The 12611-nt window shown below is 33.0% G+C and overlaps 1 protein-coding gene across 2 annotated transcripts; it reads right to left on the reverse strand.

Moving 5' to 3' along the window:
• Positions 1-8721: 8721 nt before the first annotated feature.
• LOC107923159 (uncharacterized) lies at positions 8722-11983 on the reverse strand. 2 transcript variants are annotated; one of them, XM_041074562.1, is made up of 4 exons: positions 11566-11983; positions 10036-11205; positions 9202-9811; positions 8722-8961 (listed from the first exon to the last, which is right to left on the reverse strand). In XM_041074562.1, exons 2-4 carry the CDS (start codon positions 10240-10242, stop codon positions 8897-8899), a joined length of 882 nt encoding a protein of 293 aa, XP_040930496.1. In that variant the 5' UTR covers positions 10243-11205; positions 11566-11983; the 3' UTR covers positions 8722-8896. The 2 variants fall into 2 exon arrangements, with proteins under 2 accessions (XP_040930496.1, XP_016708894.1); XM_016853405.2 differs by having other exon boundaries at positions 8723-8961; positions 10036-10244.
• Positions 11984-12611: the final 628 nt, after the last annotated feature.

Raw genomic sequence — 12611 nt, forward strand, 5'->3', positions numbered from 1 at the left:
AATGTTAATAAATGTAAATTGGTAAGTTTTAATTCCTGTTATATGAACTTACTAAGCATGAAATGCTTATTTAGCTTTATTTTCCCTATTTTATAGTACTTGAAAGCTCACGAAGGTTGGAGATCAGTTGGAGCATCATCACACTATCCACTAGCTCATTTTGGGTATGTATAGTAAAAATCATTTTCATATAATGGCATGTATAGGATACTTGGCCATTAGTGGCTTGAAAATGATGTTTGTAACCTAGCCATTGGAATGGCTAGTAATGGTTTATTTTGGTATTATAAAGTAGGTTATTATGATAAACGCACATGTGTTATGTTAAGTATAAATGACCAAATGATGTTCAATGTTTAGGTTAAACAAATGTAAGAATTTAAACATGTGTGAATGCTATGTTATATCATTTAGATGTTAAAATTTGTTTAAAATCAATGCTTGGATTAGTTGGTATTTGGATATAAGTTTTGGTGTAGGTTAATGGTAAAATTTTAGGTGAGAAATGAAGCTAGAAATGGTTTTATTTTTTCCACACGAGCAGACACACGGTGTAACATCCATTACCCGTGTCTGACACCAGGACAAGATATGAAGGATTATCGAACTTAAACATACAAATACATGTAAAACCGGGCCATAAAATTTTGACCAATTAAAAAACATTCAAAAACATGCATATCGTCCCTTATATGGGCCTACGAGGCCCAAAACATGTATTGGTGGTGGTTTAGGACTAAACCGAGAACTTCCAGAAATTTTACAACACTTAAGGAATTTTCCATGTTTAGAGAGTCACACGCCCGTGTGGATTAGGTCGTGTGGTCACACACGCCCATGTGGCTTGGGGCATGCCCATGTCCTCAGCCCGTGTAACTCTCTGTTTATGACATCAGCAATGAAATGGGGTCACACGGCCAAGTCACACGCCCGTGTGCTAAGGCCGTGTTCCCCACACGACTGAGACACACGGTCGTGTCTCTATCCGTGTGGCCAACACTTAGGCTATTTTCCAAGCCTTGGTCAACCTTAATCCCTCACACACTTATACAACATCAAAGGCGTAGAACATGGTATCCAATTAAAGAATAAACATCTTCAATTAAGTTATAAGCATAACATTTGCATGTCATCATACTTGTGTTTCTCATACTCATTTTATATCAAGTCTAGACATACCAAACCATATTCATTTAGCATTGTCATCTTCATTAACATCATTAACTTACTCTAAATTTACACTTTTATACGAAGCATATGGTCACATCTATTAATCAAAGTTCATCCATCAAATATAGATACCATAGATATCAAACCATCACATCATGCACATCATCAAGACATTAGAACAGTCGAGCAAAATCAATTAGGTTCACAACCCAATGATAAAACATAAGCCATATCTCTTGGCTCCGTACAAATGAATCATTATAAGCCAACTCGATTGGCCAAATCATGAAACACATATCATAAAGTACTAAGTCTCTATACATGCCACTCACTTGAAAACACTTAAGGTTTATTAATACCCCGGCTTGATAATCTGATAGTGTGATGCTGCCTCCGACGATCTCCAACCTCGAGCTAACCTGACAACACTAAAAGAAATGGAAAGGAGACGGGTAAGGTTTATAGCTTAGTAAGTCCATATGAAAATAAATAATAAGCAATATGTCAACATGCTTCTCAAGGTAATACAATTATAATTACACATTTACTAATGTTCTGGTCAAGTTGTTTTCTCGAGTCATAGTTAGGGGTGAGCAAAACTCAATTCGACTCAAAAAAAATTGAATTTCGAGTTAAACGAATTGAGTTATTCGAGTTAAACGAGTTATTCGAGTCAACTCAAATTTTTTTTCGAATTTTGAGTTCAAATCGAGTTGAGTTTTCGAATTCGAATAACTCGAATAATTCAAATATCAAACTATAATATTTTACTTTTCCCTCAAAAATTTTACACCTTCCCACTTTCTCCCCAAAACTTTTACTCCTCTTCCATCCCAACCCCCCAATCTACCCAAAATCCATTTCCCACAAAAATTTTACTATCCCATTTACTTTTTCTCAAAATTTTACTCCCAAAAACCCTCAAAACTTTTTATTTTCCCCCAAAAATTTTTACTCCCTCCCACTTTCCTCCTAAAATTTTTACTTCCTTAACATCCCACCTCCCATCTACCCAAACTTATCCCTCCATTTTTTTAATATTTTCCCTCTAAAATTTTACCCCCTATTTATTTACTTTCCCTCAGACTTTTAATCCTCAAAACTTTTTATTTTCCCCCTAAACTTTTACTTCTTACCCTTTACTCTCAAATAAAAAAATCAAAATTATCCAAAAAAAATCACTAAACATAAATAGTAATAATTTTATTTATATCTACTATTTATATTATTAAATTAAAGTTCACATTTATATTATTTTTATTATTGAATTATTTGGTCATATTGAATATTTATATTAAAATTGAATTATTAATTATGCCATTAAATATTCATGTTAAAATTTTATATTGGTATCAATTTCACATTTTATCTTTAAAATAACTTTTATTAAAAAATCACATTTTTACATTTAATATATTTTTTAATTCTAAAATACATTGTGACAAGAATCTGAAGATAATTGAAACAACTAAACAAGAAAAGAAGCTAACCCGTATATAAAAGTTTAATAAATAAATTATAAGGTGATGAAAGTTAATAAAAATTTTGATTAAGGTGGATAAATTTTATTATGATGGGTGACAGTGGTTATAACGACCAAAAATTATTTTTTTAAATTTAACTAGAAAAAATATATTCGATTCGATTCGATTCGAATTCCATCTCACTCGACTCGATTCGAGAAAATTTCAAATCAAATTAGGATGATAAAATATGATTCGTCAACTCGATTAACTCAAAATTTTTTCATTCGATTCGATCAAACGCTCACCCCTAGTTTCCAGAAGTTATGGATTAGCCAATAACTACAGTTTATTCTTCAAAGTTACCCTGTTCTGTTGTTTGACAGCTTCGACCTTCCTTTACTAAAACTTAATTATCTCATAGTACAAAATTAGGATAATGTTCCCATTTATTTCTCTTGAAGATAGACTCATTAAGAATTCAGTCGTATGAATTCCAATCCATAATTATTTTTGTAAAATTTTTAGGGATTTTCCAAAGTTAAGACAGGGGAGTTCGGAATCACTCTGGCCTTGTCTCACAAAAATTCAAATATCTCATAATATGAAATTATTTTGCTTACACTATTTCCTCTATGTGAAACTAAACTCAATAATCTTTAATTTTCTTATTCAGTCTCTAATTCGATTTCCAAATTTTTTGGTGGATTTTCAAAGTCGGACTACTGCTACTGTCCAAAACTGTTTTAATGCAATATAATGATGACTATTATAAGTTCATTTTCAACTAGTCATGAACTCACCATTTCATGGATCACATGTTCAATTACACAATGTAAGTTAGCATGATATTGCAACAAAGCTCATAACCATAATTCATACATCTTAGCTCACCAAGGTCTCAACATTTCAAAGTCTTAATAACCATAAGCTTAGTGTACATACCTGTACTCACTCATAGTATATCACATAACCATACCTTCTTTAACATGACCTCCTTGGGTCTTTCATCACATTATCCATTGCATTACCCATTGAACACTCGGAATACTATTGGATATGCGAAAACTTGCACATAAGTGCCACATAAACATACGTAGCCAAAGCTACCTCATAACATGTAACGCTCGAAATGGAGCTACTCACGGGCTTGCTTATAAAAGCTATCAGTCAAAGTGTAGCTACACGGGCTGCTCACACAAGCTGTTAGCTATCCGACCAACTCAAGGATTACCTAACCACCAGTAGGACACACAAGACCATTTCCCGGAACCTAATTACATGTATCGCATCCATCGGACCAACTCAACGAGCTCGGATGCCCTTTACATATCATGAACCCAGACCAACTCAACGAGTTCAGATTGCTAAATTCCTAGTGGCATGTCACTTGTATCCTAGACTATTCCTAAGGTTCAAACAGCATTTTTCAATACCACATCTCTGTCGAACATACTCGAAGTGTCGATCTCACTATCCGTTGTACCAATTGCCCATTCAAAGCATAATAAGGCATAAATCAAATAGCAAATAAGCTTTTAAGAATTTACATAACATATATCACATATTTCATAAATCACTTGTCATGTATCATCATTTTCTTGCATTTCATGTAATATTCTTCCATGTCATATTTCCACATCATATACACCATTCCATCAACTTTTCCAATATATTAAATCATACAATATATGCAATAATAGTAAGGAATATAATTCAAACATAATATTGCATTATTATTATCATACGAACTTACCTCGAATCCGAGCACAGGTAATTATCCCGTTTTAGTCCATAATCTCGTACTTTCCTGATTTAAGCCCGAATATCGATTTTCTTAATCTAACATTTAAAATGTAGCTTATTTATTATTCACATTATTCAAATTAACCCAAAAATCATACTTTTATAAATTTACATTTTTACCTCTAAACTTTCACATATTTGCAATTTAGCCCCCAGGCTCGTAAAATGAAATTTATTCAATTTATTTGTACTTTAAGCCTAGCCGAATCATTTTCATAACTATAGCAGCCCACAATTTCCTCTAAATCACACTCTTATGACAATTTAATAACTTTTACAATTTAGTCCGTTTTAGCGTTTTTACTGAAAACTACTTAGTAAAAATCATTCAACACACAATAAACATTCATATTCCTCCCTTAAACATCAAAATACACACATGTAGTACATGGGAAAATTTTCAAACATCAACCCTAGCTTAAATAAATGATAGAAATAGCTAGATCTTATTACGAGAATTTCAAAAATGTAAAAATCATTAAAAACGGCGCAAGAACGGACTTACTATTGAGCTTGAAAAGCTTGAACAAAATCATAGCCATGGATTCCATGAAAATTTCGGCTAAAGGTTGAAGATGAGCATAAATTTGGTTTTTATTTTCCCTTTTTATTATTTTAATTACCAAATGACCAAAATGCCCCTAACTTAAAAAAATTCTATTTCACCCATTTCATGTCCATTTTTGTCCAAAAAATTAACCAAAGGTCTAATTACTATATAAGGACCTCCAATTTAAAATTTCATAGCAATTAGACACCTCTAGCTTCTAGAACTCAAGTTTTGCATTTTTTACAATTTAGTCCTTTTGACCAAATTGAGTGCCCAAACGTCAAAATTTTTGAACAAAATTTTCACGAAATCATCCCATGAAATTTTAGACTATAAAAATGTAATAAAAACAAATTTTACTATGTCGAATTTGTGGTCCCAAAACAACTGTTCTAACTAGGCCCTAATTCAAGATGTTACACACGGCCTGGTACATGGGCATGTGGTTAGGCCGTGTGTCCTCTACATCTTAAATTAAAGAAAACAAAATGCTCAGAATTGAGCACACAGGCGTGTGTCTCATCTGTGTGTGCGACACGGCCTGAAACACGGGCATGTATCTTGGCCGTAAAATTAAATTAACCACACAGCCAAACACATGAGCATCTGGCTGGCCATGTGGCACAAGTCAAATAGTTACACTGGGTTGAACATGGTCTACAGCATGGGCGTGTCTTAGGACCACACAGGCGTATGAGCCCTAGACCTAGGAAAATTTTAGAAAATTTTGTGAAAAATTCCTAGAGTTCCCGATTAAGTCCTGACTCGATTCTAATACTCAATTTAGGCCTCGAGGGTCCATTTAAGGGACATTATGAATAATCTCAGGAAATGAATAGTGATTGTTATGAATTATATGTAAATGTTCTAAAAACTCCGATAACGCTCCACAACCTTGTTCCAACGATGGATTCGGGTTTAGGGGTGTTACATTTATACTAATTAAGGAAGTAATCTAAACAATCTAGTAACAGCCAAAGTTGAACGGTTTTTCATGTTTAGTTTAGATGTCAGCTAGAATATAAGTTGTTTGTCAAGTTAGCCATGCTCATGTTATATAACATAGTCATCTGGAATTTACTAGATGATCTGGAACATTCCATTATCAAAATAAGTTACGATTTCTGAGTTGATTCAAAATATGATTTGATTGGAAATTTAACAGCTACCAGAATCAGAATAAGAATCTTCTAGAATTAAGATCAATATGAAGTTCAACTCAAAAGATCTGCTAGTTCTATTATCTGCTAAGAATAGTGTCTGTGAGCAACCATCTTGAGAGAAAAAGCATTTTATGTCTATTGAATGAAGAATTTTGTCGAAGGTAGGTTCTGTATGGATATTCATTTGGAGAGGTGCATATTAATTGTAAGCACTGATTAATGAAATCTAGGAATCAGTCCAAAGAATGATCCGTGAATAGATTACTCAAGTAAGGAAGTGTATGAATATGTATATATCAGTATAGGAAAGTATCTGCTAAGGAAAAAAAAGGAATCCAATATCTTCACGATAGAAGTCAACTAGAAAGGTTTCAAGGTATTTTGTATTAACACTTACTAAGTTTGCATGAACTTATAAAGTGTTTTTTTTATGTTTCAGGTTCCGCTATGTGAGTGGGTTTTCTAGGAGGGACTAAGTCAAGAATGCACTAAGGAAACAACGGGTTGGGATATTATGTATATAGAGGACAACTTAGAAGAATGGCGTATAGTTCTCTACACCAAGAAGAGTCTATCTTTAACAAACTTTTGCAATGTAATGTCTTATATTATTTTTAAAGGTTTGTTGTATTCTTGAAGGTTTTCTTTATTTCTTTGTTTAAAAAACATTTATTAAAAATAATAAGTATGTTGAAAAAAGATTATACACAGACTTTTTAAAATTTATGCTAATTGTTTGTATGTCGTAACATCCAATATTCGGACTCGGTGATTCAAGTCGGCTAAAGAGGGTGACACGATGCCACGACATTCACTTTTGTGTAAATTCAAACATTCACTTTTGTTTCAATTCAAAGGCTATTTTCAACTCGATCTTTGATGTCACAACTTCCATGCTTCGTTATCGTGACTTTGGCAGCAATTTCTGCCCGAAGTTGCATCTTTAGTCCCGATTAAACCTACGTCACCACGTAACCTTATTTAAGTATCAAAATGTCATAAAAAAACTAATGGGAAAACATAAAAAGCTACTTCAATTGTAAAATCATAAATAAATACTAAAAGGACTTTATTTAACTATTAAACAAGCTAAAATTATGTGAAAAGGGATGTAAATAACAATGTAGTTCGTGGGAGATCATCACTCAACTATTCAATTTTATCTTCTTTGGTCACCAGTTGGCCAATGGTGGTAATTTTTAAAATTGGTATAATAGCTAATTTAATCCTCAACATTTATAAATTATATTAATTTAGTCTTGATTCAAAAAAAAAATAACCGTCAACATTTACACATTATATAATTTGGTCCTTTTTTGCATTTTGACTTTTCTTTGTGATATTAAGGGTTAATTTTAAAAGATGATAAAAAATAAAATTTGTTATGTTGGATTTTTTTTGTTTTTCCATATTTTTGAATATTTTCAATCAAATTTAGCTAATAATATATATTGCATTTTAGGTGAAAGGGTCACAAATAAAAAATAAAGTTGAAAAAAATAAATTACACAATGTGTAAATGTTGACGGTTAGATGTTTAGAATAAAGATTAGATTAACACAATGTATAAATGTTGAGAGTTAAAATTATTACTATGTCAATTTTAAAAGTTATCGCGGTTAGTTAACTAGTAAAAAAAAAGAGATAAATTTAAATAATTGATATTTTATAATTTTTTGTAATTAATTAAAATAAAAATTAATAACTGGGTAACTAATACATTACCCATAAAAAAGTTGAGCAATAATGAAACTGATACTTTTAACCTTAAATTTTAAATTATTTTGTCGAAATTTATAGTTGTTCAATTAAAATGATTTCATTAGCATATAATTGAATAGCTCCTTAATTAATTTTAGTTGGAGTTTGTATTATTAATATTTTTAATCATTGCACAAGGACGGTGATTTCTTCATACTATTATATGCCAGATTAATTGAATATAGATGGATCATTGCCTTTGCCAACCTGCCGTTAGTTTAGATCCAATGCTTGAGAAATGACAACCTAAGAGCATTTTTAGGAGCTTGAATTTGCCATGTTCTCACAAAAATAACCAAATTCTGTACCAAGATTTTGTTTCCCAGGATGTTGTTTTCTTTCCTAACACTATCAGATTTCTTTTGTTGAAACCTCACAGAATATTGGGAAGCATATAGCTGTCCTGTACAAATTTATTCAATTTTATAAGTACCATACTATATTAGTACTCAAAGTTGTCTTCGTTTTTAGTTTTTGGACCAATAATTTTGTTTTTTTTTTCTCTTGCCTTTTTGGCAAAACAATATCTTCAATTTCCAGGTAGAATCTCTAATTTTTTAGTTATGTCTATACTACTTTCCGTAGAAAATATTTTACAGAATTTATTTGTATTATTTGTTAGGAAATAGAACTTTTTTATGTTTAGAGGATGTTACGTAAATAATATTTTTAAGATATTTGATAGATTTTTTAGAAAATCTAAATTTGTGATATTAAGCATTAAGCATTAAACATTAAAAATTACTCTCTGTTCAAATACATTTAAAAAATCATTAAATTACTGATTTATTTTGGAATCACAAACCGTCGCCTTCTAGTTTTCCTATTTAAATAGAAAAAAACTAATCTATGCATTGTAATTGCTGATTTTATATATAAAACTGAAAACTAGCCCGGCATAGAAACTAAACATTAAAATACTGAAACAGTAGTGGGCGGAAAAATGTTCCATTCATCTTGAACCACATGTGTTTAGGCATTGATTAGCATTTGTGAAAGAGATGAGCTATCTGAGCATTCACATTCTTATCCACTTGAAGAAAAATTGCTGGGAAAGAGAAAGAAAAAAAAACATTAATAAAAAACCAATGCTTTGGCGGCTGACCTATTTACAACAATGTGTACACCCAAAAAGATGGTTGACTCAATTATCCATTTATCAGGTTAAGAAGGATAAAGTAAAGATTAGGAATCTCTAGAGTCATGAACCAAGTAAAGATTAGGATACACAATGATAAATTAAAAATAAATACTTTTCAACTGTTTCAAGTCCTGTTTATGTTCAAACCTTGGAAAAGCCAATGTGGTCGTTTCCTTTCCTGATCAAATGTTGCGCTAGAAGCGCTCATTAGAATGTTGGGGCCACTGCAATCCTCTCCCCTCTCTGATTTAAATGAAGCTGATGAATCCAGCTCCTTATTTCCCATATGAATTGAATGAGAATTTAAGCTTCCTAATTCTTGAGTATGGGGTTTGGAATTCTCCGCCATCCTTTTGCTTGAGCTGCTGCCTCCAATGCTTAGTGTCAGTTCAACTTCACTATCATCAGAGCCTTGAATGCTCATGTGACTAATTCTGGAGTGCATGAGGGAGCTAGGCCCTGCTTGGTCTTCTACAACAGCACTGGCATCAACTGAGATGTCTTCCCCAGCTGGCCTCTCCAGATCAAAGCCCCTTACAATTTTCATGGTGTCACCAGGACTGCCACTCCTCTCCCTTGTGCTCGGCTCAGCTTGAACGTGGGAATTGTTTACACAGGTAGTTTGTGCCCTCAAATGTTTCTGGTTAACATCAGAACTTGTCACATGAGTAGCCCAGAATCTGTTTTGCTTAATTTCCTTTTTCAGCTCATCCATTAGCATCTTTTGAACGCTATACAGGCGATGAAGTTCTCGTACCTGCAATTCACATTATTTCTTTTTCTTGTTATTTTCTTAATTTTCAACTACACGTTCAAGTGATTGATTGTTTGTGGGATTACATTTAAGGGATTGGTTTGCAGAAAGCTGAAATATAAATGGTTCTTAAATCATGCATTAATGTGAAATCATAGGGATACATATGCTTGATCATTAAAATCTTCAATTGTAACAAAAACTAATTAATGTTTAACCATATATACCTGGTGTTTGAAGATGTTTTCATGCATCTGCATTGTCTTCCTGATAGATTCCATGTGCTGCTTTTCCAGCGCCCTCTCCATTTGACAATTCTCCTTCACCACTCTTGTTCGGAAATAGTCATCCACGAAATGCACTGTAAAGCTGAGTTTGCTGCTGTTTTGTGAAGTCGCTAATGGATTTATCGCACACTTAAGTTTGGTTCCCATGCCTGAAATATTGGTATAAGGGAACTATTAAACTTACGGAAGGCATGCAGGCAATAACAAACCTTCTGTCCCAATTACAAAGGAATCACACACGAACATACACATTACACGGTATTGGTGAAAGCTGCCACCAGATTTGGCAAATATCATAACAAGACAATAATGTTCCTAGGAACTCTTTTACTTTCCTTTTCTTACAACTTTTTTCGGTGTCTGTTCTTTTTCCATACTCTTTTCTAAGTGAGGTGGTTGGGTGTCACTCATGAAAAGCCACTACAATTGGAGAAGGTGGAGGAGACAAGGTGTGGTTGACCCCAAGTATAAGAGTCCAAAGTGACATCTGACCACCAAACACTAAAGTAAAGATCTGATCAATCTTGAGTCATCTTCAACCTTGCCCAATTGGAAAGAAACTAACAAATCCTTGCATCCGGAAAGTGAGGTTAAATCCTTCTTCAAGATCACACCTTAATTTTGTAATTGGATATATATGGACCCCAAAACTTTGGTGGTACCCTTTTTGGGGTACTAAATGCAGACCATATTTGGAAAGCCTGGCTCCGCACATGAAAAAAGTTGTTGCTTTGAAACACTAGAACAAGTGCTTTTTGCCAGCAATGAGAGAAGCGGCCAGGAGGGGGGGTACAAAGGAAAATTCAAAACGACTTTCATCGGGGGGGGGGAGCTCTTAGAGTGTTGCTCAACACCACTCAGACAATGAACAAGGAAAAAGGAAAAGGGATAAGGACAATAAAGCGACCAAAAATGGATTGTGGGTCTCTCTCTCTCTCTCTCTCTCTCTCTCTCTAGTGGTACCATCATCACTAACACAGTGGTCGTCATCTTCAAGAAGCTCATTCTCAAAAAGTGTCCCTTTTTTTTTTCTTTTGCTTTTTCATTTTCAATCACGATGAAATCTCAGTAGAGATGAGGTTAATCTGTGATGAAACTTAGCATTTAGACCTAAAAGCAGCAAAAATTATTATATAATTCAACAGTGAATAGGTAAGAAAAAGAATTTCAGTTTATACAGTAATTTTCAGTTGAAAAACATTTAGGATACCAGCTTTTGGAGCCTTTAAACTGTAAATTAATATAAACAAAAAGACATTTTCTTTCACTTTCTAGCATCTCAGATTATCATTTTGCATCTATCTATCTATCTATCTGACAAACTCAAAAACTGCAAGAAAGAGTAAGACAGGCATAATTGGCATCAGCTAGCATCCATGAAACAAATAAAGATGTACTCAAGAACATAACGGTAAAAAATCTATTTCAGGTACATATAGGAGGAGGTTTGGTGATCCTATCTGTTTTTACCTGTAATAAAAAGTTCCCGGAATATTGTGGTTCTCTAAAACGAAGCTCATTGAACATATTCTTCACTCAAGCATCTCTTTTCATCCATAAGCAAAAGCCAACAACACCCAGAAACAAGTGAATCACCTCAACGGGCAATAAATATGACCTTTTTTTTTATTCTTTTGGAGAAAAATGGACGGACCAATCTAAGCAGTGTAGCTCTGGCGAATATGGAAAAACAGCCTCTTTTGTTATTCCATAGAAATATAATAGAAAACAGGTCTTCACAGTTTTCTTAGAGAAACAACTAGGAGCCTCTCTTACTAAAAAAGAAATATAATTATGATGTTAATAATTAAAGCTTGACAGGCTGTGAAGAGGGGGAGGAAAGAAAAAAAAAAGCCGGACTAGCAATGTTTTTGTGTGAGTAATACTATTATTTTGAGAGAGAGGCGGGGGGGGGGTGAATTTTATATACATATACATGTATATGATCATTGTATTGAACATATGGTGTATTTTATTTGTATTTGTTTATATATTTGAGTTGCAAAGTGTATTGTGAAGGAAGATCAATGAATGGGGCCACGATGTTATTTTTAATAGAAACAAATAACAGTCCCCAATGTATGGCTATGAACATTATATTCCAGACATGTCTTTGCAGGAAATCAAGATATATGCATGAATGATATGGAAAGCTGGTGTTTCTTTTTTCCTAATTAGACCAACAGTAGAGAACCCACTTCAATTTTTTCTTTTTCATCACACTTTTTTCTCCTCCGTCTGTTTTATTAATTATTTATGGAAATTCAGTGATTCCCATCTGATTATTCCTTCCCATATATATCTGTGTACATATTTGTGCTGCGATTGGGATTTTAGCAGAGTACAAATTCAGATATAAATTGAGATTCCTTTTGCAATCTTTGTCAGTTGGAAGCATTGTTGTCTATGTTTAGATTACATATAAACTGACAGTGACGGTAAATTTAAATAGTTAAACAACATATTAATCACCATATTATTTCTGAGTAAATTTAAAAATTAAAAGGTTTTATAAA

This window comes from Gossypium hirsutum, chromosome A08 (genome assembly GCF_007990345.1).
Source record: "Gossypium hirsutum isolate 1008001.06 chromosome A08, Gossypium_hirsutum_v2.1, whole genome shotgun sequence".
Taxonomy (NCBI): Eukaryota; Viridiplantae; Streptophyta; class Magnoliopsida; order Malvales; family Malvaceae; genus Gossypium; species Gossypium hirsutum.